The sequence below is a fragment of the Asterias amurensis genome, chromosome 9 (assembly GCF_032118995.1).
Source record: "Asterias amurensis chromosome 9, ASM3211899v1".
Taxonomy (NCBI): Eukaryota; Metazoa; Echinodermata; class Asteroidea; order Forcipulatida; family Asteriidae; genus Asterias; species Asterias amurensis.
Genome location: NC_092656.1, coordinates 18,392,660 through 18,418,398, shown reverse-complemented (window position 1 = coordinate 18,418,398; position 25,739 = coordinate 18,392,660). Strand labels below are relative to the sequence as shown.

At 37.5% G+C, this 25,739-nt stretch overlaps 3 protein-coding genes across 4 annotated transcripts; 2 read left to right on the top strand and 1 right to left on the bottom strand.

Moving 5' to 3' along the window:
* Positions 1-1,629: 1,629 nt before the first annotated feature.
* LOC139941923 (uncharacterized) lies at positions 1,630-3,923 on the top strand. The gene is made up of 2 exons (XM_071938567.1): positions 1,630-1,799; positions 2,068-3,923. The coding sequence occupies exon 2, from the start codon at positions 2,073-2,075 to the stop codon at positions 3,912-3,914; it is 1,842 nt and encodes a 613-aa protein (XP_071794668.1). The 5' UTR covers positions 1,630-1,799; positions 2,068-2,072; the 3' UTR covers positions 3,915-3,923.
* A 133-nt stretch (positions 3,924-4,056) lies between these two features.
* LOC139941917 (MAM and LDL-receptor class A domain-containing protein 2-like) lies at positions 4,057-20,358 on the bottom strand. The gene is made up of 23 exons (XM_071938561.1): positions 20,219-20,358; positions 19,354-19,527; positions 18,521-18,795; positions 17,732-17,810; positions 17,253-17,420; positions 16,150-16,394; positions 15,908-15,992; positions 15,674-15,787; positions 15,106-15,329; positions 14,096-14,142; positions 13,156-13,295; positions 12,474-12,623; positions 11,683-11,874; positions 11,312-11,452; positions 10,487-10,623; positions 9,933-10,014; positions 8,949-9,110; positions 8,272-8,534; positions 7,786-7,867; positions 7,366-7,482; positions 6,732-6,863; positions 5,976-6,092; positions 4,057-5,130 (listed from the first exon to the last, which is right to left on the bottom strand). The coding sequence occupies exons 1-23, from the start codon at positions 20,274-20,276 to the stop codon at positions 4,841-4,843; spliced, it is 3,474 nt and encodes a 1,157-aa protein (XP_071794662.1). The 5' UTR covers positions 20,277-20,358; the 3' UTR covers positions 4,057-4,840.
* A 702-nt stretch (positions 20,359-21,060) lies between these two features.
* LOC139942171 (trans-1,2-dihydrobenzene-1,2-diol dehydrogenase-like) lies at positions 21,061-25,738 on the top strand. 2 transcript variants are annotated; one of them, XM_071938918.1, is made up of 8 exons: positions 21,061-21,355; positions 21,959-22,176; positions 22,299-22,462; positions 23,033-23,168; positions 23,926-24,039; positions 24,273-24,397; positions 24,745-24,943; positions 25,601-25,738. In XM_071938918.1, the coding sequence occupies exons 2-8, from the start codon at positions 21,972-21,974 to the stop codon at positions 25,726-25,728; spliced, it is 1,071 nt and encodes a 356-aa protein (XP_071795019.1). In that variant the 5' UTR covers positions 21,061-21,355; positions 21,959-21,971; the 3' UTR covers positions 25,729-25,738. The 2 variants fall into 2 exon arrangements, with proteins under 2 accessions (XP_071795019.1, XP_071795021.1); XM_071938920.1 differs by having other exon boundaries at positions 21,061-21,397.
* The last annotated feature ends 1 nt before the right edge of the window (position 25,739 follows it).

Here is a 25,739-nt window from a genome sequence, read left to right as displayed (position 1 = left end):
AGTTTCATCATGCCATTATGTGCAATGCCGGTTGTGGCATGTATGCGTGTGCTTGCGCTGCAACTGTCACGACTGTGTACAACAACTGAACAGGAAACAAATTGTATTTAGTTGAAAACTAACCTTCCAAAGCATCTACAAACCACTGAGCACCCTCTCGATTTTGAGAGAGATGTCGAGGTCACAGCTCACTACCGTTTGCCATCGTGGAAAAGATATTTTCTATGCCTGGTTGTATGACGTATCACAGGAGAAACTGTAAATCAAAGGGTTAAATATATTCACCATTTGTTGGATAACACCGAAAAGGGTTAAATCATTAATAAAATCATCGCCCAATAAGTGGGTTATTGATAATGTATTAAATACCCAGAAAATGGGTAAACAAAATATTACCCAACTGTTGGTTAGCAAAATATACCCAACTATTGATGAGGAAATATTACCCAATTATTTGGCAATCAGAGTGCCCAACTTTGATGGTTAATATTTTGCCCAAAAGTTGGAGGAGTTCACTATTCGCCCTTAATTGGGTAAAAGGTTGGGCATTTTTTTACCCAATTTTTTTACAGTGTATAAGAAGACAAACTGGTTCTATAATTGGCCGCACATTGGGCTGGATTGAAAAACTAAAGGCTTGATACGTACAACAATTAAAGAAAATGGGAAGAAGATAACATAAAACAAAACTGCAAAGTTATGCATTTTTTGGAATGAAACGCCAAAAACCACCGGGGATATTTGCGTCTAAATGTTAGTTTTTGTGAATTAAAAATTACAAAATGAACGATAGAAGATGTTAATGGTTGTTCCTCTTTTTCATTTAGTAAAAAAAAAAACCCCTTTTACCCAAATTAGTTTTGGACTCGCCGCATGATGGAATTACATTGCCTAAACACCCTTGGAGTATATTGTTTATTTGTCTCGCCAAGGGAGGTTTTATTCCTCCTGGTTTTGATGCAACATCTATTAATATTTATCGTAAACAGTTCTGTGCTGTATCCTGTTTCGCTTTATGGTTCTTCAATCTTTGTTTTGTATTTTATTCGAACCCTTACCCAGTTAGTAATTGAGGTTATTGTGACCTCGTGAAAAAGGTGAATTTAGTGAAGAAACTTTGATAATTCTCCCGATTCCCTTTTCAACTTATTCTGTAAATTAGACACACGTTCCCTGTTTACATTAGTCTTGGCCCAAGACTAGCTTGCAGAGTGTAGTCTAGATTTCGAGCCGTCCACGTAACTAAATCATACCGGGCGCGCTTTTTGCGATTCAACCGCGCGTAGTACACTATCCAGAATCAAGCACCATCGTCTTGGGCCAAGACTATGTTTACATCCGTAGAGGAGGAAATAATGTTGGAGTTGAAAACATTTTCATCGACGCCAAAACAAACCATTTGCAATAGACCACACCTATACTCAATGTGACAAGGCGAAACAACATCACAAGGTCAGTTTCTTGCCATTCCAGCAAATATTATAAAAAATAAATTTAGTTTATTTATTAGTATCGGCAACCAGTACTGTCGGCAATTGTCTGTTTGATTACGGAAGTAGAGTTCTTTAATTACGGGAGCTTGCTTAGAAACTACAACAAGGAAGTTGATAGTCACATTGTTCCTTTGAAATTAAAACCAACATCGTGTAATACAAGTGTGTTATGTTGAATCTGATTGAAATAGAATAGACACTCCAATGTACCAATCATTTCAGCACTTATCTTAGCAGGAGCACTTGTCTGATTGTTCGAGCTACTTCTTACTTCTCTAATTTGTCGAGCTTTTCGATTTTCTTAAGGTAAGATTGATTGTTTTTTACATAAACACACTGCTTAGAAATGCATTGTATTTATGATAATGACAATATTTTTTTGAAGGATGGAGACGATAATAATTAACTGACGATGTTGGTCGTACATCTATTCATGATCTACAAAACACAACCTTTTGAAAGAGCGTCCTACCGTGCTACACACATATTGTATTTTCACTTCATGTGCATGCAATGATAGAGCAAGCTTGCTCTACAATGTATTCATTCTTTCTTTGTCTTTTATTTCTTGAAGACACGATGGATGCAAACATAGCTGATTCAATTCTTGCGGATTACAACAAAGAATCAGAAAGTGCTACATCAAACCTTCTTGCACAAACCTTCCCAAGTAATGATGTGACACCAGTTGTAGACAATTCCACCATGCAAGTTACACGTGGTCTGATTGTGTTGTTTGTTACAGCGCTAGGTATCTCGGTGGCTGTTGATAATACAATCTCAAATGAAGAATTCGACTCATGGATGATTTTCATGCACGCGCCTAGAATCATCTATGCTATCTTCATTAACACACTCTTGGTTTATTTTATCATTAAAAAGAATACTTGGCATCGTCTTGGTTATGTTTCTTGGTTTTGTTCCAATAACAATGAACATATTGAACTTGATAACTTGGTTGGTGATGGGAACCAACGCCGAACTGAGACGCATGACGTCACAGTACCTTCTGACGAACCATCGATGCTGATTACTCTATACACGTTTGGCATTGGGAGCTGTGTGTTTCGTTCACTTGAGATTGCCAGTGATGTTCACTGCATGGTGATTGGTTTTACTAAGTCAGTCCCTCTTGAATGGGTTGTGATTTTTGATCATTTCACCAGCTTGGTAGCTGTTTGCCTTCAGTTGATGTTTTTCCGAATGTATAGCAAGGCTGTGTTTGCTAACCGTGTCTTGTTTCATTTTGCTATAAGTGCAATAGTAGGACTGCAGGCATGGTGGTGGTTCGGTAAACTCGTCTCTCCTTTAATCACGATATATGATGTTGATGATGTAGATGTGAATTGCAGTAATACCAATACTAGAATGAGTTTCAAGAAATGTTGCGCAAATCACAGCGACTTTGTTAACGTAGTTGATGAGGTTCAGTTCTACCTGAAGAGTTTATACACGGAGTACGCGATGGTGTCGATAGGTGTTCTCGCCAACCTATGGCCATCTTCCCAACACGCACAGACACAGAACAGTACCTTGAGGGAAAGACAGAATCTTTCAAACAAGAACCCAGCTTCTTTAGACCTTGGACGAAGTAATGGCGACTTTGAAGGGTCGGGAACTTATCAAGAATCAAGCTTCATCTCGGAGACCGCCAAACCGCTTAAAAAGATTGGCGGAAATTATGGTTCAACTGCAGTTCATTTAAAGGTGACGAGATATACACTGAGTGAAAAGTACTGTAACATTATTTGGTATTTCGTTTATCTTATCCCATTACTAAGTTTACTGAAGTTGGTTTTCAGCGGTCATTACATGGGACAATTAATAACAAAAGAAGCCAGTGAGTACTTGCAATATTACTCGCTCATCCCGACCTTTGTGACCCTCCCTGCTGTCATGGTAATGACCCGGAAGAGATTGAAACCTAGGGTTGGGTTTCGTAAGGATGATCTCAGTATTGTTGATTATGTTTTGCTCATAACGGCCTGTCCAATCTTTCTGATATCACTTTTTCGTATCTGGGCCTCATTGGGGTTTATGTTCACTTCGAATTCGGAAACCAATGAATGGACACTCGCTCTGGCAATTATCTTTGCTATAACAAACATAATACAGGCTTGGATACAAACAGAGTTTCTCATTAATATCCAACGATTTCAAGTCAAAGGCAAATCCAGATCATTTGCTAGAAAAGCCTTAATGTATATAATTATTGCTAACGTTCTTCTATGGTTAGTTGACAGTTTAATAAATGAATGGAATTCGGTTATCTTTGTGCCTGTTATTGACGGATGGTATGGTAACCATTCACTGTTAATTATGGCGGTTGTTTTTCCCGCCAATACTTTGTATAGGTTCCAATCCGCTGAGGTTGCATACCATGCATGGGCACGCCTGGGAAAAGTTCACAAATCACAATGAATGCCTAATTGTTTTGATGCTGTATGATATGTAACATCATAACATTATAGTTTTCCTTTTATATTTGGACACTATTATATGACTATAAGAATCATATTATTTTCGTTAATTTATTAATTCATCTGATGGTGTAAGACCCATTCTGAGATTTCAGGTTAACATTCCGAACGATTCGTACATATAGAATGGTTTATTATAAAACAAATTAAAAATAAGTTGTGAAACAACGTGAGGATGAAACTCCAGAATTCCTTAAATCTACTTCGCGGTAGTAGAATATAGAAAGACAAACTAAATGTATACAAGGAAGAAACTTGTATCAGCTTCTTGTTAAGATTGTACATAGAAGAGGAAGGAAAGCGGTCGTGTTGTAAATATTTACTTAATACTTGTGTAATTTCAAACCAAGAGTAAATCGTGTGTTTATCAGAAACTCTCGTAGCTCGTGTATCCTCAATTTTTATTCACGAAAATGTGAAGAAAAAAAATCACGGTTATAGATAAAGTGTCATTTACTGGAATTAGTCAAATGGTTTTAGTTTTGATAAGTCCATTGTGAATGTGATGTGTCAAATCCTGTGGCATAGTGTCTCACATTCTCTTTTATTGATACACACACTATTGGATTTAAAAACATTGTTTGGGAAGCAATTTTTTTTTAGTTAGACCAATAGTGGTTTTTTATAAATTTAACGTGCGCAAGTTTTTAATAAAAAGTTTTTCTAAATGTGTACATGTACTTGAGTGTTGAAAAACTTTAACCTAAAACCATTCTCTTATAAACCAGTATCACTCTCACTAGGAATCGTTCAGTCGTTGTTTTTAAACAATGTTTCTCGAGTCTTCTTAGTTGGCAGTGTAAATAAAAAGCACATCTATTTTAAAAGAAATATGAGACAATAATTATAACTCATTAGATTTTAATGTTAATGATTAATATTTTCATCTGAGTTCGAGTCAAGGACCTCCATTTCAAATCCTCCATTCATGTCAGATTTTGAGCTTTTATTTTCCGGAGTTTCAGAGTCATGTTTGTCTGTCTCTCCCACAAAATCATCTCTATCATCATCACCATCTACACGTTCATCACAAAATGAGAAATGACATATAATGACCAGTAGAGCTACTGATAGGCCGAGAAGAAATCCTCCCACGTAGGTTCCAATTAGGACTTTCTCTGTGTAGGGTGTTATACCTGACTCCACATCAGACTTGTCTAAACAGAACAAGAAAACAAACAATCTGTGGTGAATATGAGTTTCTTAATAGATTGGCAACGGTCATGGGTTCGAATCCAACCCGAGTATGCCTGTGATGTTTGTTCACATAACTCGGGAAAGTACTGAGTATACAGTGCGGACACACATTTGGTGCAGGGTAAAACCAAACCAAGTAAAAACTTATTTGTTTCATAATGATACCATCAGGCATCGCGTTTGGACACATGACAAGCATTTTCGATTGTTTCACTTTCCTGTTTAGTGAAACCAAAACAACTGATAACAAAAGTCTCTATGTTTGTGTAACTGGTTATCAATGTCCAAGTTGGCGATTACATTTCAAGGTATGAGTGCTAAATTTAATCATTCTTTAAAATGTACAACCATGCATTTGCAAATTGGAAGTCATTGCTTCAGCCATTTTGGTTCAGCTTGTGGCAATCCACTGTAGCTTCATGCTGCACCATGAAGGCATAATAATGCAACTTTTCATTCTCAGTTAGGCCGTGTCCGAAACGGCGACTTCGGCTACAGCTACGGCTAGATCGCGCGCGTCTGCCTATTCTTCAACACTGGTAGACGCGCTGATCTAGACGTAGCTGTTGCCGAAGTCGTCGTTTCGGACACGGCCAGAGTTTCAGTGCCTGTTTGTGACGTGAGCTGATGATCTAAATTTTTCGGCAGTGAGTTTCAAAATTGGCTGACGTTAACGTAACTGACCCATTAACTGAATTTTTGTTTTGTGTAGTAGATTAAGAGGTAGACCCAAGCTGCTCTTTATGTACAAGTCATGTTGCAATTTCTTATGATGAAGGAGTAGGCAACTTGTTTACATACATACCTCTAATACACTGTCCATCAATGGAGTCGATGTAACCGTAATTACATATACATGTAAATCCATTGTCATTCTGTAGACATGCCTCATTATCACGAGTACAAGGATTGTTTGAACAACCTAGAAGACAAAAGGAAAACAAATTATGTTAGGTCTTCCTTTAAAGCCATTTTACACTTTCGGGAAAACAGTATTGTCCAAGTCCCACACTTCATGTATCACAACTTATATATAAAATAACAGTCCTGTGGAAATTTAGGCTCAATCGGACATCGGAGTCTGGAGAAAATAACGAGAAAACCCACTCCTGTTTTCGCGCGTTTCGCCGTGTCATGACATGTGTTTATAACAAATCCGTAATTCTCGCTAACGAGAATTTGTATTGTTTTACCGTTTTCTCAAAAAGTAAAGCATTTCATGGACTAATATTTCAAGAGAAGTCTTTCACCATTACCTTCTGTAAACCCTGAAAAATATTTGTAAAAAAACTTTTTTTTTCTTCTGTACCGAAAGGGTCCAATGGCTTTAAGTTTTATGTCTGTACAGTCTGTTATATAAAAATGTGTATTGGGTCTTACTTTTATTTGTGTATACTATTTTTTGTAGCTGCTGGGCACTTTTCAGAAATAGTGTTTTGATGAGAAATAAGTCAATTAATGATCGAACTACATAATTTTGTGATGTTTATCTGATTAAAGTTTTTGAAATCTTCAACAAGAGAACAAGATGTATGTTTTTTTGTTTGTTTCGTGAACTTACCTTCGATGCATCTTCCTTTAAATTCCATGTACCCTGGCTTGCACACACACTCATACCCAGGAGACTTATTTTGGCAAAGTCTCAATGGATCGTAACTGCAGAGTGAGGGGTCGAGGTTGCACTCGTCGATATCTAAAAATTGGGGAAAATTAGAAGATGATCCGTTTTTACGGCGATTGAATCGTGTACTCTTTAGTTTACTCTTAAAGTTTACTCTTAAAACTCTCGGGTTTGACCCATTCCCGGTTCAAGGCCTGACTAATTTCTGGGTCAGGTTGACCCGGAAAGTGCTAAAAAGATTCCGCGTCAGTTTGACCCATTTATTGGTCATTTTCATAAAGATTGTGGGTCACACTGACCCCTTGCTCAGGCCCCCATGGTACCCATATATTTGGGTAAATTTTGACCCGGAAGTGCTTAGAGTGTGTCAAGCTTAAGGCTTTGTCTTGACTATGGCTGTTGTTTTGACTCCTGTAAAAACGATCAAGAATGGACAGAGGCATTAATGCCGTGGGAAGCATTAAAACCTCGTCTGTGGATATTGACCGGGCCTTTGGTGCAGCGTGATCGACCCCCCCCCCCCCCCAAAAAAAAAAAAGGGGGAACGATACCGGCCGCGTTGGTCATCACTTACTGGTGCTACAGTCGAGTCCGTCGTATCCTTCAGCACAGTCGCATTGGAAGTCGTCTTGTGACGTCTGGGTACACGACCCACCATTCAGACAAGGAAAACTTCGGCAAAAGTCCACTCCTATACAAAACAAATATCGATAAAATTATGGCAGCTTTTAAAAAATTAGTAAGAATCACTCTCTACAAGTTGCAGACTGAATATCCCTCTTACCGACTGAACTACTAGTCATCTTTCGATATCTTGATTTTTCTATTGAAAATAGTAATATTAACACATATTCTTTACTAAACAAAGTAGGCTAGCTGTTCAAAGCCATATTTGGCAAATTGGTTCGAAACGGCCACACACAAACGGAACAAAGTCTGAAATAAAATGGTTCAACAATTACACTATCCAAGCAGAATACATGATAAATCTTACCCATGCATTGACTGTGCTGAAACTCAATATCATCTAAGGCTATATCACCCTCAGGTCCTGTCGCTGTTGCTTCAAATATAATCTAGTCGAAAATAAAGCAAAGTAGTTTAACAAAGTAAACATAGATGCCCATTTTGTTCATCTCTGTGGAGACATCTTTTGTTCTTTCCCTTGTCCTTTTGTTAAGAACCTCCCATAGACTTTGTACACACAATTCCTTGTGGGGCACATCGGCCTTTATAATATATCTTTTTGGTTTCCCTTTTTTGTTTTGTTCTCGTTTTCCATAAGGTGTGGACATGAAATTAGCTTGACCGAAATGAAGTGTACACGTACCTTTGAGAGGTATCAACATTTACAGCAGTCTTAGAAATGTGTTCCTTTTTTATTTGATGAACAAATCAGGGGAATAAACTCATGGCTCCTTGTCTACCCCTCCAGTTAAACAATCCCCAATTCCAAAATGGTCCCCTTTTTTATACTTACTCGATATCTTCCCGATACAGTCGATAAATCCACATCATATGAAATCCAGTCATCTACGTTTGTTAATGTGATAGATTCCATCAAGTCAACCGACTGGGTTGAGTTTATTCGTACAGTGAGAGATCCAAGATTAGCTCCCAATGCATGATAGTATAACCTGAGGGTACATGGTGTTTGATCGCTCCATTTGTAATATTCAACACTCTGTAATGTTGCTACTGACGTAGTAGACATCTCACTTGACTTTATGTATAAGTAACCACCTATAAACAAAATGGTAGACAATGACTTATTGAGATGATACTTATTGGGTGTTTTGTTTCAACAATATTACACAAACACCTTCCTGCGACGATAAAGTCAAGAAGGACGTTGCAGGGTCAGGATCGTCTATTGGAGTTTGGGGTCAGGAGCAAAACCCAAAGAATGTTATTTGCTATTCGTGGACCTATTACATGATGTCATGATGATTAGCATCGTGGCAGACCCTTGTCCATCGTTTATATGCCCAAACTGTTATAATTCGCTTGATGGAACCAGTTATAGTTTACAACCATACACTGAAGAAATTAAAATAAATTGAGAAAGTTACTTGATTCCCTTTCTGGCTTATAGAGAATTCAAGTGACGTAAACACCCAATGGAATATTAAGCAGTTTGAAAACAAGGTATCATACCGTCTGCCGTGCCTAGTGTGTGATCTACCGACGGACCTGTCCCAGGTGTGGGCGTGGCACCAACCCCCCTCGACCAGAAGTTATCTTCACTCATTTCAATGAGTCCACAGTCATCTGTGAGGGATGTACCGGCTTCCTCGCAATCATACATTGATGGAAGAGCTGAATTTAAGCAAGAAAAACAAACTATACTTTAGGATTTGTGGTTTTTTTAAAGGCAGTGGACACTATTGGTAATTGTCAAAGACTAGCCTTCACAGTTGGTGTATCTCAACATATGCATAAAACTATGATAGTAAACCTGTGAAAATTTGAGCTCAATCGGTCATCAAAGTTGCGAGATAATAATGAAAGAAGAAAACACCCTTGTCACACGAAGTTGTGTGCGTTTAGATGGTTGATTTCGAGACCTCAAGTTCTAAACTTGAGGTCTCGAAATCAAATTCGTGGAAAATTACTTCTTTCTCCAAAACTATGGCACTTCAAAGGGAGCTGTTTCTCACAATGTTTTATACCACCAACCTCTCCCCATTACTTGTCACCAAGAAAGGTTTTATGCTAATAATTATTTTGAGTAATTACCAATAGTGTCCACTGCCTTTAAGTAGCAATGAAACGCCAGAGAGCAGACACACTCCCTACACTTAATTTTGCCAGTTTTTGTTCCGATATGAGCTACAATGATATATTGACCTTATAATGCGGCCATTTTGTTTTCTACAAACGCAGATCAACTGCAGTCAAAACGAGGTTGCGAGACACATTTTGTGACACGCTGTGAGTCGGTATTCAGGATTGCTATTTCACAATGGAACAGGACAACATTTTATTATGAACATTTCCCCCCCTCTAAATTACTGACGATGCCTACTTCCTCCACCATGGGTAATGCCTTTTGATAGTTCTTGGAAAAGAAAACACTTTGTGCAAGCAATTTGACGTGAGGATCGTTTTTCGTTTAAAAGGGGAAGTATTCTATCCTACCTCCTGAGCGTAGGACAATGTTGTCCAGTGCAGCATAGGGTCTGTCTACTGCACCAGGGGTCATTGTACTTTCAAACACAATCTGTGAAAGACAATTACATACAACATAAAACATTGTGTTATTCATATCTGACATTATTCTCTCATTGTCTGAAAACAGCGCCATCCTTTAGGCCAATACGAAGGGTTGTGCCGTTCTTTTTCTCAGGGATCCACTTCTGCCAATAAAAAAACTTAGCAGTTCTTTTTATACAAGCCCATTTTCGTCACTCTTGTTATGCGATTAATTTCATAAAATAATCTGACGTATGTGTAATTGAAAAATGGTTTTTAAACACTGAAATTATCATATTAAACGGTATACACAAAATGTAACTGTTACTCATTGTATAACTTTTAATCTCAAAACGCCAGATTGCAAATTGGGGCGGGGGGGGGGGGGCACGTACATCAATTAGTTACGTCACTGTATGAGAAGCATATTTTGTTTAGTATAATCATTGATTCCAGGGCTTAACTTCCATGCCAACCACAGCTAACGACCTGAAACAAACCTGGTAAGACAGTGGTGGATGAAACTCCAAGAACCGTAAATTAACCCATTGCTCAGTTTCAGGGAAATTGTCTTCAGTCGACCACAGGGAAATACGCTCTTTATTTTCCATCAGCAGTTTAATACTTAGAATGCAATCTAGGGGACAACCACAATATAGTAATTGAATTATGTGTCAATTTTCTCAATCAAAACAAGTCAAACAATTAATTAGCAAGACAATGTGTTTTATTATTGTAGTATTCGAAATGTTACACTTTTGAATTAACTATTAGGTATTTAAGTAGCATCATACTTCCTCTACTGTTGTCAAGGACATGACACTTAATGGAATATATAAGTACAACCAGCGCCAAATTTCATGGAGCTGCTTTATGCTTTAAAACCCTGCTGTACACTTATGGTTATTGTCAAAGACCAGTCTTCTCACTTGGTGTATCTCCACACATACATAAAATAACAAACCTGTGAAAATTTGAGCTCAATCGGTCATCGAACTTGCGAGATAATAATGAAAGAAAAAACACCATTGTCATACGAAGTTGTGTGCGTTTTAGATGGTTGATTTCGAGACCTCAAGTTCTAAATCTGAGGTCTCGAAATCAAATTCGTGGAAAATTACTTCTTTCTCGAAAACTATGTCACTTCAGAGGGAGCCGTTTCTCACAATGTTTTATATTACCAACCTCTCCCCATTACTCGTCATCACAAAAGGTTTTATGCTAATAATTATTTTGAGTAATTACCAATAGTGTCCACTGCCTTTAAAGTTCAATTTTGTCGAATTCTAACTATTATACCATTCTACATTGTCTCTAGTACTTACCTGTTGGTTCACCACGTATGTAATAGTCCACATCCAACAACGCTACTGTTGTGATGTCAGTCCGGCTATGCATCGTAGGAGCCAATAGGCTGGTCTTACCCATCGCTGTTTGGCTGTTCAAACGAGATATTGCATAAGCACCTACAAAAAGAACAAGCTCTGTGATTGGTCCAATGTTTTGAATAATAATGTTCTTAATCGCTGCAGAGTCAACACATGTCCAGCATTGATGACTTTTAGATCGTTGTCTTCACATGGATGATTTTTAATTGTATTTTCTAAACATCTTGAAGAGTAAACATCAAAGGTGTTCCTATTTTGCCATTTTTGAAACGAAAATAGTTTTTATCGCAAAGAATGTTTAAACTTACCTAGAAATGGTCCCTCTTCTTGTGTTAAAGCGTTCCAAACAATACTCCCGGGTTCCCAGTTTGCAGCATCGTTGGTCTCTAATTCCCAGTTACACATAAATGGAACTGGTGGACCAATAGGAGCATCAGGTTGGAAGTCACATTCAAATCCAGTAGCATTAGTTTCTGTAGCATGTGGTCGTAGATTAGGATCTGTGCAATCGACAACAAATTATTGACCATTTATTTTGCATTTTTGATTATTAGTTTTCCGTCTGAAATGTATTGTTCGATGTATGCCCAAAACACTCGGGGTTTTTTCTATTTCAAAACATTTCGATTTCTGTCTGTCCCAAACACAAACATCTTGGTTGTCCCAAGACTGCCTGTGCTTACACGATATACATTGTGGGGTAATTTGTAGGTAGGAACTTAACTTGTTGGGTGTTTTGACTTTGTGGGGTGCATCTCACTGTTTTTAACAAGAAAGATTAAAGAACAGGGATCGTATAGACAACACCTGGGGAAAGCACAATATCGCTCTATGTTGTTCCGGTTGGTCCACAAACACTCGGTTCTTGTCTAAATTTAAAACATTGTTCGCTATTTTATTATCTGTCCACGCTATTTCACAAAAGGCCTTGGTTGTTTGTGCATACTGAAAGGGAAGGTTAGGAATCATAATCATTGTCGCGACTCTTAAATGACTGATGCTTTATACCCCAAAACATCTAATATTAACTTGCAAGAGCCAAAGTTTAGATTATTAATCATTTCCATCGAAAATACGGCAGGCACAAACGCCATCTTACCTACACCCATCTGTCGCTGAAGAAACTTCATCAAGACACGATTTGGATCAGCATGGTCCATCTCACATGACGTACCCTCGTCTACGTCACAAGAATACGGAAGAAAATGGTCCTCTATAAAGCGTCTCATTCCACTGGATGCTGAACTTCCTAATCAAAGAAACAAGAGCATCTTAAAGAGGCTCACACCAAGCCGGGAGGGGTGGGGAAACTATTCTTGCTACCCCATGTTCCACCCAATGAGATTGGTTTGGTTTGATTTACTAAAAAGCCACCTCAATGTGTTGCCCCGCTTGACACCCAAAATGATACGTTCTATAGTTACTGTCCCAATCACCACAACTCTGCATTCTGCTCATTGACCTTTAACCTTCCTATATATAGTTAGACCTGATTATGGTCAAGTATAAATTAGAACTTTGCATTTATTTTGAAATTATGGTTTAAATGGTTTCTGAAAAATGGACTGTATACCATAAATCTCCAAAAAGACTGAGTATATATATATATATTTGTTTTTAGCATGTAAATTGTTCAGAAAGATCGCAATGCAAAGGAAACGAGACAATTTTGTTGAACAAAAATATTGAAATATCACAAGTCTAGTGAGTGGGCGTTTTCACTATAAATGTGTTTAGTGTTCAGTTATTATTACAATATGGAACGAGGTAATTTAACTTACCAGTCATAGCCGAGACCAACATTATTCCAATCAGCCATTTGCCTAACACTTCCATTTTACAATTTTTGTTCTCATCGAAACAGACACCGAAATTGGTTTTCTGGCTGTTGTAAACCAAGTCACTGCATATTGAGATTGATCTCGACAAAGATCAAAATACAGCGCGGTTTGTGGATTGAATGATTAGGTTTCGTTAATCATTATCAATATTAACCACAGATAAAAAACAATAATGGTTCTGTTTATTTATAGAACAGTTATGATATACATGTCAGATATTTCACCAGGATTATAACATGCAACGAACTGTAGTTGTAAAACCTGCTGGTTACCCCCTCACCAAACCTCCTGGGCAGATTTCATAAAGCTGTTGAGCAGAAAATACTGCTTGGCAAATTTGTTTGCTTAGCACAAATTTTTCGGGGCACCGGTATGACAATAATTTAAATGTAATGTAATTTTGGCCGGTAACCTATTTCTGTTAAGCAACACTTTTCTGCGCTTAGCAAGTCTTTGTGCTTACAGGCTTTATGAAATTAATCCTTATTGGTTGATAGCGGAGATCATGACGGAGTTAATTTGTAGCATACTTCATGGTAACCGGGTTGTTATAGCAATTTATGACCCGTTCTCCTAGGAACCAGTCGACATTGTTTGCTCATTTTACTCTAAGTATAACAGATCATTATTTTGTTGAAACAACAGACAATGGCCTCGTATGTATCATTACTGCAGATATTCCAGTCCTGTGTATTCATGATTTGGAAACATGATTAGTTTTGAGTCTTATGAAAGGGTAATTTATAAAGGCCTATAGTAACTTATTGCAAACGCATAATTCTGGTAGAGCAGACCATCGAAAAACGTATTCTAATAATTCCACCTACAGGCATTTTCAACACATCCTTATTCGCATTGCAAAGTGTCAATGTCATTTTACAGATAGAAACACACAAAGAACTCTTTCATAAAATCATTTTCTGCATGCTTTAATTAACAGAATCAGGTTCGATATAAAAATAGACTAATTCACACAAAATAAAAACGTACTTGTTTTATTTTTCATAAAAAATTTCAATACACAAAAATAATTCAATAAGTACTATTTATTTACCACCATCTCCTCATGAAAGTATAACAATTGGGGTCCACTATAATGAGGTATCGCAGACACGCAGTAAAGTTTGCCAGAGCTTTAAAAGGAATTATTCTTGTCGATTACTGAAAAATTGAAAAGCCTCTGAAAACTTCCTCAATTTTAGGTGAATGAAGACAATTCTCAGGTTCTAGTAAAACTTGGAACTGTACACTTTGGACGTGAACCTTCCAAGATGACATAGGCCTGTTTGGGGGCTTAGTGTGGGGGTGCATATATAAACTTAGAATTACTGAGAGTAAATGAAAATAAATTGCCATAAACTGTGGCAATTTCTACAGGCGGAAATAAAATTGAGATTAAGTTTTTTAAAGTTACTGCGAACGTTAAATAGTCTGAGAGTAATAATAAATCAGCTGAAACTACAACAATGGGTTTAATAAAACTTTTCTGAAATGAAAATCATTCAAGCATGCTTTTATCAAAGTTCAATATTGTGATAAATTATGGTAGGAAAGGAAAACAGTAAACGGTGGCAACTAAAGTGCTCATTGTATAATTGTATGTCCCCGAGGTTTGGATCTGTGTTATTATACAATTCATGACACAATGATCTGCAAGTATGTAGTTATCATGAAAGTTTCAGCTCCAAATTGCCAAAGATTCATGGGAAAAAAAATTAGTGAGTTGTTTTTTGTTTGTGTGTGTTCTACTCTTACATAAAAATAATACATTAAGGACAAACTTCTGTCTTTTGTACAAGGAGGCGACTTGTATTGGAGTTTTTACAAAGCTTCAAGGAACGTGACCATTGCAGCAAATTACATTGACAACATTTAGAGTAAACTTGTTTAAACTTGTCGATGTTTATCGTCGGCTCCATCGCTAACATACCCAGTGTTCGTCATCGAAACGCGTGTATTTTGTTTGTCATCTTCGTCACCATGTGATTTATTGTCGTTGTTGTTGCAACCACAACACATCAAATAGAGGGTGACTAGTATGATGACACCTGCTGCTACAGCCGCTGATACGATAGCTACAACAATCATCGTAGAAAGGGGTTCTTTTATTGGCTCTGTATCATTAGAGATTAAACAAGAAGAATACAATACATCAAAAGTATTGGTAACGACACAATGGTAAAGTTGCAATTTATTCATTCTATGTACCTTTAGTTTTGGTTTCCTCATAGTCAAGATGAAATGGGGATAATGGTTAATATTCAATCCACGTTTTAGAATGTTCATCGACAGCGAATAACAAATAATATCATTCACTTAAAGAATACAAAATTCACAAGATTCATCAGTTTTATCAAAAATTGATGTTGTAGCAAATTGGTACTTGATAAAATGGCTTAAAAATTTCAATTAAGTATTTAAAAATTGGTGATTTTTATAAAATCAAACTATACGATACCTCCTTCACAGTTTGGTTGAAGATAGCCTGGAATACAGTCACATTGGAAGTCCTTGTCAATCGAACTGCAGGTGCCACCATTCAGACAAGGATAACTTGAGCATGGGTCAATTTCTGAAATTATAAGGCAAAGTCCAGGCTATAAAATTATAATATTTATATTTTATTGCTTAAAAGGTTAGCAGTTCTTTAATGAATGTGACGCTTTATCTATGAAACAAAATAAGTACTAACCTATACAATTGTCTCCAACAAAACTGACATCATCAATAGCGATATCACCAAGGTTACCATCACCTCGTACACCCTCAAAGGTAATCTGAAAGAGAGTATGGGGGTTTATTTGAAATGAGGAATCAGTTAAACCATCTTCATGAGGAATGAACATGTGGCAATATTTGGTTTGCGAACTTACATTTATATATTCCTCGATGCAAAGCTTAATCAATTCATGTATATGTAATATTCAGTAGTACCTTAAATTCTCCTGAGACATCTTTCAAGTCGATTTCATATTTCTTCCATTCATCTTCACTGACCAAAGCTACTGGATAAACGTCATCCTCAATAAGAACGTTTAGTTCTCCAAGATGATCACCGTAAGCATGATAGTAGAACTCTAGTTGACACGTGCCTCCTGATGCCTTACGTAACTCTAGACTGCTAAGCATCGCCTTCTTTTCCTCTTCACGGCGTGTTGCTTCGATAAAGAGATAGTGACCTGAAGATGAAAGACACAAGAATGATGAAAGATCAGCTGACAATGGCGAAGAAAGTGGCACTGCCTCTCCAGTCTCCTTATGTTCATTACTCCCCATCATAGTTTCTGGTCAACTTTCTTCAATTTCTCCAATTAAGCACACCAACTGCCCTTTAAGGGATACCTCTTACGCCCATGATTAATTTGGGAGTTATGATATTTGAGAAACTGTTTGCTGTTCCCATCCTGTTTGTTACACATTTCTGAAAACATTAACAACATTCGCAAACTCATTGATTTCTTACTGAGGAGCTCGGGAGAGAATGTTGTATATTGATGGATTGGTTTGTGTACAAGTCGGTAATGGAAGTATTTCCCAAAGGTACCATGTTCACAATAGGATTGAACAAACTACATATCGAATGAAACGAGCATTCTAATGAAAGAATGTTTAAAGGCAGTGGACACTATTGGTAATTGTCAAAGACTAGCCTGCACAGTTGGTGTATCTCAATATATGCATAAAATAACTAACCTGCGAAAATTAAAGCTCAATCGGTCATTGAAGTTGCGAGATAATAATGAAAGAAAAAAAGCACCCTTGCCACACAAAGTTGTGTGCGTTTAGATGGTTGATTTCGAGACCTCAAGTTCTAAATCCGAGGTCTCGAAATCAAATTCGTGGAAAAATACTTCTTTCTCGAAAACTATGGCACTTCAGAGGGAGCCGTTTCTCTCAATGTTTTATACCATCAACCTCTCCCCATTACTCGTCACCAAGATAGGTTTTATGCTAATAATTATTTTGAGTAATTACCAATAGTGTCCACTGCCTTTAAGACATAATTATTGCCTAAAGAGTAACTATTTGTTTCCTACCATTTTCCCCTTTGCCGAGAGTGTGATCAAATAAAGGACCAGTGTCTAGAGTGGGCGTTTCTCCAGACTGTCTTGTCCAATCAAAATCATCAGATCCATTGCGTAATTGATCAAAAATGCAGAAATCACCATAGATACTGTTCTCGAAATCACAAGTAGGCAAACTCTCTGATAAGAAAAAACAATAGACATTATGCAATTATTATATATCGATGGTTTGACACAAAAAACATTTACTTTCTTTAACATGGAAGCCTATGGAAATGCAAAGCTAACTGCACAGAAAACAATTTGTTTACAAATAGGTGCATCATCCATATAATAATGTTTTCGGCTCGCTAAGTAATGTTGATTCGCTAAAGACTGTTCATCCAAGCATAAAGCAAGGATCCGAACCCTTTTTGTATTGCTAAGGCTTTGAAGTGGAGCTGAAATAAATAAATAAAGACAATGTTGTGTTTCAATTTCTAGAAACTTACTTTGGGTCTGAAGAGCAACATCGTCAAGAGCAACATACACATCAGATCCCATGCCTTCCACACTTGTCTCAAATGCAATCTATTCAAGTGATTATAACATAAAAGAACCTCATGAAAGTTAATAACTGCATTTTCAGGACGATATTATACTTCGTGACACGGTTATTTGCCTGCTTAAAACAGTATGATCAATACGGACACCAGGGACATATCATCTTGTTCGATAAGGCAATCTCTGAAGCACACTAACTTGAGATGTTTCAGGAGGCCTGCCAGTTTTATGCCTTATTTACTTCTTTTGTGCCTCAGCGCCTTGTAGCGAACCTTTGATCAAGACACAATATAACAGTTGACTGATTGAATGATTGATTTTATTTATTTGATTGATTTGATTGACTATTGATTTGATTGACTATTTATCAATTGATTCAGAAGAGATACACCTCTACAATGTTTATACCAAACTGTCATGTATCGTAACCATCATGACAGATCAATCAGTCTAAGGGCATTAGTTGTCACACTTGGCAATGTTTGCATGAGGCAACTTGAAGGCAACCAACTGCAATGCCTGCTACAGGGACACTACAGGGTAGCCAGGAGGGTAGCGAATGAGTAACTTTTCAAAACAATGTCTTATCGATCCTCAAGAATAATATGTGAACATTGGAATGTGCATGGATTTTCTACATGGAGATTGCCTGGAACTGGTGGCCTGTAAATTGCATCGTGTGTGCACACGGCCCAAAGTTAACACGGAAGAAATGAAAGCAAGGTTTCGTGATTTACCTGAAACATTCCGGTATAATAAATTATAACCTTAGCTGACAACCACGGGTCTGTCTTCGCTAAGGCAACCCCACCCTCAGGAGTTCTCCATAGTAGAATCCTTGGTTTATTTCTATCTTCATGAACCAGGTATACAGTCAGATTGGCTTGGGTGGAGCCGATATGATACCAAAATGACAATCCAGTTGTAGGGAACTCTGAGCTTCCTTTGAGTAGTGGTGTATAAAGTCTGGCAACGTTACCACCAAGGCCTCTTGTAGTGGCGTAGAAATCATCTAATAAGAATATCAAGAAGTTGAGCTCAGTGTATTTCTCAATGATCTATATAATGAATTGTGAATTTAATCTTTTGTTCAACAGCACCGAATGTTACTAATTAGACTGCACATCTTTCCGAACACAAACAAACTATCTGCTGCATGATGAGCAACAAGCTCTACAGGGTGTCGTCAGTGTCACCAAAATAATAATCCTGGCAAAATTAAAGGCAGTGGACACTATTGGTAATTACTCAAAATAATTATCAGCATAAAACCTTTTCTCGTGACGAGTAATGGGGCGAGGTTGATTATTATCTCGCAACTTCGATGACCGATTGAGCTCAAATTTTCCGAGGTTTGTTATTTTATGCATATGTTGAGATACACCAACTGTGAAGGCTAGTCTTTGACAAATACCAATAGTGTCCACTGCCTTTAAACTACGCCATGTTTGAAGCTTTGAATCGTGGGAAATAAGACGAAGGCCCTTATAAATATAGAAAACTGAATAAACACACACAAAATGACACAATTATAGTAGTAAAAATAAAGAAAGGCAGTATAAATTGGTACCTCCTGAGTGGTCGTTAGTTGGACCAAACCCAAACAATCCACTCATCTTAGACTGGAATCTGCTGAATGAGGTTGTAACATACTCGTCCCGAGCTGCGTTCTCCCAGCCACATAGATCCAAAGGTAGAAATGTACATTGAATTTGTGTTGAGCCACTGCTAACCTCAGCTGTTCCTATGGTAGAAAGAAAATTCTTGTTAGCATAACAACTTACTTGTTAACGAGCCATTAAGAGCTATTGATAGTAGAATCTATTATGAGAAACGACTCCTTCTGAAGTACGTTTTGAGGAAGGGTAATTTCTCATTCAAATAATTAAAGGCAGTGGGCACTATTGGTAATTGTCAAAGACTAGCCTTCACAGTTGGTGTATCTCAACATATGCATAAAACTGTGAACATTTGAGCTCAATCGGTCATCAAAGTTGCGAGATAATAATGAAAGAAAAGTAACCCTTGTCCTCGAAGTTGTGTGCTTTCAGATGGTTGATTTCGAGACTTCAGGTTCTAAATCTGAGGTCTCGAAATCAAATTCATGGAAAATAACTTATTTTAGAAAACGTTGGCACTTCAGAGGGAGCCGTTTCTCAAAATATTTTATACCATCAACCTCTCCCCATTACTCGCCACCAAGAAAGGTTTAATGCCAATAATTATTTTGAGTAATTACCAATTGTGTCCACTGCCTTTTTAAAAGTACTGCCTTTAAGTACTTCGGGCCTGAAGCCTTTTATTATAGGCATGCCTATAGCAAGTCGACTGTATTTAAAATGAATAAGTTTCATGATATTGCCATCGTTTTACCATAAAAGCACAGTGTAGTACTCAATTAATAGTATTATCAAGCAATTATAATGAACACTGACCTCGGGTTAGTAAAGCTGTCACCATCAAACACAGCGAGAATATGAAATTCGCTGACATTTTGCGGTGATTTCTCTTTCGTTGTAGACTAAAAACAACCCAGTTCCTTCACCACACAAAATACATATAGACTTATTTAATATTCCAAGTGGCACGAGAAATGTCTATATTAAACTACTTTGTTTAATAATTAACTAATGACGAATGATTAACTCGTACCATCCCATTCCAAAGTACAGATTTTAATCAGTGAGTTTCAACGTAAGAATCTGCAGCAATTATTATGCTGGATAATTTACGAACTCATGTCAACACAAAATATTATGTCCTGATATTAAGTTGTGACCCTGCTATCGTCAATTATAAACAGTGTTCGTTTGCATGCCAAGCACACAAGTTTTGTTAATTTTTATGAAGCAATAATACGTCGTGAAACTTTATTTAGACTTGTAGCCTAACCTCCAAGAATTTTGTTTTGTTCTGTATTACTGTTTATTTATGTATGTAAGCACTAAAAAGCTTTATGGAATGTGGTAGCCAACAAAGTTTTGGTAATAGTTTTCTGCTAACCAAATAGCAGGAAACCAGGCAAATACGATGCATGTGAAAAGATTTTTGCTGGTAACCCTCCAAGCAAACTATTGTTATATTGCTGCTTATTTAAGCAGCTCTATGAAAATGGAGCCCGGCCCAATAAAAGTAGCTAAGCATAATAACATGTTGCTTATCAGATGTATTTTTGCAGGTATCATTAAATTTTATTAATGAAAGATAGGCCTATTCTATACCCTTTTGCATTTGAGTTGTTTGAAAGAGAATAATAGACTCAGAGTCAGAGCTTTTTATATATAATGTAATTTTTTTCCCAGATTTCTTTAATGGCAATAAAGGATTTTGTTAGTCTATAGGCGTAATTGTTTTTCGCGTTTTCCCCTCTTATCTTACACCCCTGTGTGAAAATAGAGCACTCGAGAAGTGGCGGGTCTTGGACCTAAAGGTCGTTCCGGTCGTGGGTTTATCAACAACAACTCGCTGGAGACAACATGGCGCGGTGTGTATGACTGCGGAAATGGTGTGACTTTGGCGGCACAGCCCTCTCGAAACAAGGCATTATTCCCTCAAGAGTTTGAGTCAGACAGGTACGAATTGTCTTGTAAAAGAAGGTGCAAATGATCTAAAAGGTATGAAGTGTCCATAGCGTACGTGGTGTTCAAAGTAAACTTCGTACTCATTGACAGTTAAAGTTTGAATTTAGTTTGTGTGAACGTGGTTGAATGTTCACACATACTAAGGTTTTCTTTATGGTCTGGTATAGTCAAATGAACACATTCCACCCGCATATTAACGCAAATTTAAGTGTATGTTTTCCATAATGAAATTCTCCATTTATTCTGTTGTGCATATACGCCAAACGAAGTGCTATGGATTGGTATGGCGAAGTGTGGCGTATATCACTGGGGTCGGGGTGGGGGAAGGGGCGTTGCTTTAAGTGTGTGGGCGTCCATGGCTCGTTGGCTTAGAATGGAGCGAGGTCATGTCATAGAAGGGGGCACTTTATGTGCAGCTGTTTATGTGGCATATAAGTCTTGTTTTTATTGCAATAAAATGACTAGTGACTACCCCCATAGCACTATAGCCCTCCCCACCTAGCCCTCACCACCGTCAGCCCAATGCAAGACTCCCCCTCCCTCCACCACTTTGCATCCAGGCTCAAGATTGAATCTCTTTATTTTGATTCTTAGACACTGGTTTACGATGAAGCTTCGTTGGGGAATCTGTGGCTCTGGACTGATTGCTAATGACTTCTTGGTTGGATTGAGTACTCTACCTCCTGAAGACCATAGCGTAGTAGCCATAGCCGAGACATGGACACCAGAGACGGCTCAAGAACTTGCTAAGAAGTTTCATATTGATGCAGTGTATGAGAAGTTTACAGATGTTGCTGAAGACCCAAATATTGGTAAGTGTCATTGGATAATTTTGTCCAAATTGATAAAAAAAAAATTGTAGAGATGTTTAATATTGTATTGAATTTATATTGAAAACATTAACAGTAATTTTTTCCCCCGTCTTTATTACCAGATATTGTTTACATTGCTGTATTGAACCAGGCCCATCTGCCATTGTGTAAGCTTTTTCTCACTCATCATAAAAACGTCCTGTGTGAGAAACCACTGGGTCTCAACAAAAACCAATCCAGGCAAATTATTCAACTTGCAAAGGACAACAATGTGTTCTTTATGGAGGTAAATATGGAGGCAAATAATGCTCTTATTTTGGGTTTTTCCAGAATATGCTTTATCTTGCCAGGGAGTTTATTATGTGTGCCGTCTTGGCATTGACTCCCCTTACTGTACAGTGGTGTAACCAGACAGGGGTAGGGAGAGGGTCAGACCCCCTGCTCATCGAAACTCTAGACCCCTTCCCTTGCCTAACCACTGTTACTGTTACTGTGGCCTAAAATGTAAAAAAATAGGATACTCATGATATAAAAATAGTAACAAAATTCTTTTAAAATGCATGTCACAATAACCATCTCAATGCGCTTTACATTAGTGCCCTGCAGTCGATTTCATGAAACGCTAGGATTAATCCTATTTCAAGTTAGGACGAGTAACCCCTCCTAACTTAGGATGGGTTCAATGCGTCCTACGTATCTGGATGCGGAACTGAACCCGTCCCAAGTCCTAAGATTAATCCTAAGTTAGGAAGAGTTTGGTGAAATCAACGACTGGTTATTAGGCCGACATACATATTCAGGCCCATACTTGATAACTGCTGAAACCAAGTTATATTTGATTCTATTTCTTGATTAGGGATGGTGGAGTCGTTTCTTCCCAGCAGCAGCTTCACTCCGTGACACCATTGCCGATGATGTCATAGGTCAAGTTAAGTTCATGCAATGCACCATGGGATTTGCTATGAGCACCAAGGATCGAATATGTAGAAAAGGTGAGACCATAGCTAAAACTCCTACAACTTTCTGAAACAGCTACCTGAGCGGAATGTTTTCAACATAAGTTGTATTTTTACTTGTTTATATTGAACTTGTTCACCATTTTAATGTAATTTTGATATGTGTACACTTTTGAACTTTTCGTAATTATCGAGTAAAAAATCAGGCTCCTACCTAAAGGTTTTTTGAAAAACTAAAAACACTTCTGCCGTTGAGAGCGGGCGTTAAAGGACAAAGCTGCTGACGTCATTTGTGGGAGATTGCTTTGTTATACATCCACGCTGCAACAAAGCGGCTTTATCTACTTATGACGTTTTGAGAATGATTACGTAACGGGGCTTTTCGCAAATCTCGCAGAAAAACTCTGGACAAGGGCATACAAAATGATTGTTTTTTTACACAATTGAAACCTGTTTATAATCATATGACCCGATTTTCTTATTCATCGAAAAAACTTTAAGTGGAATTAGCAAAGTTCGCGACTTGACATTTTCGTTCAAGCAGGTCTTTAAGATAGACAACATTTACTTGAAGATCTAGTGAGGCTTAAACCAGGTTATTGATCTTGAAGTCTAGTGTGCTTATTAAACAAAATTATTTGTAAACTTTTGAATTTATTCATATTGCACAATACATTTATTTACATCACATTACATTGCTTGGCTTTTTTCAGAAATAAAGGATTCACAGAGTAGAGAATGATGTAATCACTCCATTTCAAACTTTGACTGCTTTATATTTGCTTATTTTCAGAGTGTGGAGGCGGGGCCGTTATGGACATGGGTGTGTACCCATTGAATCTTGCATTAATGATCTTTGGTGAGAGGCCCGTTTCTTACTCAGCCACAGGAACCCTCGGCAAAACAGGTAAAATTAGCTCAGTTTAAATGAAGAAACCAAAACATTATTTTCTTTACTGATTGCTATGTCACAAACTTGGTGTTAAAATCACAGAAATGGACCGGCTTAGTTGCCTATGGAGATCATCTCACAGAGATTTATTAAAACATCTATTGTTTCATTTTCATCCAAGAAGTTTTGATGGTAAACTATGTTTCAAGTTATTAATAATTTTTGTTGTGAACTCTCCACACACGTAGGTGTTGATGAAATGTGTGTTATGACACTGCAGTTTCCTAATAAAGGCATTGCAACGCTCAGTGTTAGTATGGATACCAAACTACCCAATGAGCTCAATATACAAGGATTAAAAGGGCATATTAAGGTAAGTCTGTGTCTTTTCATTTAACCATCTACTTTCACAAGACTCAATTATAACATGTGACAATCAAGCAGAAATTTAAGAAGTAAAACTATTTAGTAAACTTGAGGGTACAACCGTGCATGCAATCTCTTGTTGAGGGGTGTTGGCTCTGAAAAGAGCTGGAAAGGTCTCACTGTTTCGAACGAACCCACACTCTGGCAATCAGAGACTGAGTCCGTTGCGCTGGACCACTCAGCCACGACACATCAAGACAAACAAATGAACATTTTTGAACACTTGAGTAAAGACACTGCTAGGGTCGAAACGTCAAGGACATAACCTATTTTTTTGTTTCTTCCTATTCTCAGATTAAAAATCCCTTCTGGTGTCCGACCAAACTAGAAATATCAACTTACGTAGCAGAGGAAGGCAGTACAGTTTTTGACATCAATGAAAAGACTGAAATATTAGAGTTTCCATTGATGAAGAGTTCTTATCATCAAAACTATCCCAATGCTGTGGGTATGAGGTACGAGGCCGAGGCAGTTAGGCAGTGCATTATAAAAGGTAAGCATAGTGTTTCTTAAGGAGGGGCTGATTAATTTTAGCTTTAAAGACAGTGGACACTATTAGTAATTGTCAAAGACCAGTCTTCTCATTTGGTGCATGTCAACATATGCATGAAATAACAAACCTGTGAAAATTTGAGCTCAATCGGTCATCGAACTTGCGAGACAATAATGAAAGAAAAACCCCCATGTCACACGAAGCTGTGTGCGTTTAGATGGTTGATTTTGAGACCTCAAGTTCTAAACTTGAGGTCTCGAAATCAAATTCGTGGAAAATTACTTCTTTCTCGAAAACTACTCCACTTCAGAGGGAGCCGTTTCTCACAATGTTTTATACTACCAACCTCTCCCCATTACTTGTTACCAAGTAAGGTTTTATGCTAATAATTATTTTGAGTAATTACCAATAGTGTCCACTGCCTTTAAAGCAGAAAATAAATAGGCTGTCGGAATGGTGTACAAAAATAATAGTTTTCCGGATTAGTATTTTCTCTTACTGACTTTTTCAAAGGGACTAAAAATATGTATAACTACTTTGGATTTCAAATGTACTTGGCCTGTAATTTTGTGGAGTGAGAGTTGGAGTGATACTTCTAAGTTATAACAGCCAACTGTTTAAACTCAACATTTCTATTTTAACTTTTTTGATTGACAGGTTTGAAAGAATGTCCTATAGTAAGCCATGCAGACAGCTTATTCATGGCTGAGATGGTGGAAACTTTACGTCATCAAATGGGATATTACTTAGAAGGAGATGAAAATGTAACAAGTAATTCGTTATAGTGAGTTCCCTC

Excerpts from the sequence above, each read along its gene's own strand:
- LOC139941917 (XM_071938561.1), bottom strand. The coding sequence starts at position 20,276 with ATGTCAGCGAATTTCATATTCTCGCTGTGTTTGATGGTGACAGCTTTA. Across the intron at positions 8,535-8,948 it reads CACACTAGGCACGGCAGACG|GTGGTTACTTATACATAAAG; the intron begins GTATGATACCTT and ends TTTTGTTTATAG. Across the intron at positions 6,093-6,731 it reads TAAAGGAAGATGCATCGAAG|GTTGTTCAAACAATCCTTGT; the intron begins GTAAGTTCACGA and ends TTTGTCTTCTAG.
- LOC139942171 (XM_071938918.1), top strand. The coding sequence starts at position 21,972 with ATGAAGCTTCGTTGGGGAATCTGTGGCTCTGGACTGATTGCTAATGAC. Across the intron at positions 24,398-24,744 it reads GATTAAAAGGGCATATTAAG|ATTAAAAATCCCTTCTGGTG; the intron begins GTAAGTCTGTGT and ends TCCTATTCTCAG. Across the intron at positions 24,944-25,600 it reads TAGGCAGTGCATTATAAAAG|GTTTGAAAGAATGTCCTATA; the intron begins GTAAGCATAGTG and ends TTTGATTGACAG.
- LOC139941923 (XM_071938567.1), top strand. The coding sequence starts at position 2,073 with ATGGATGCAAACATAGCTGATTCAATTCTTGCGGATTACAACAAAGAA.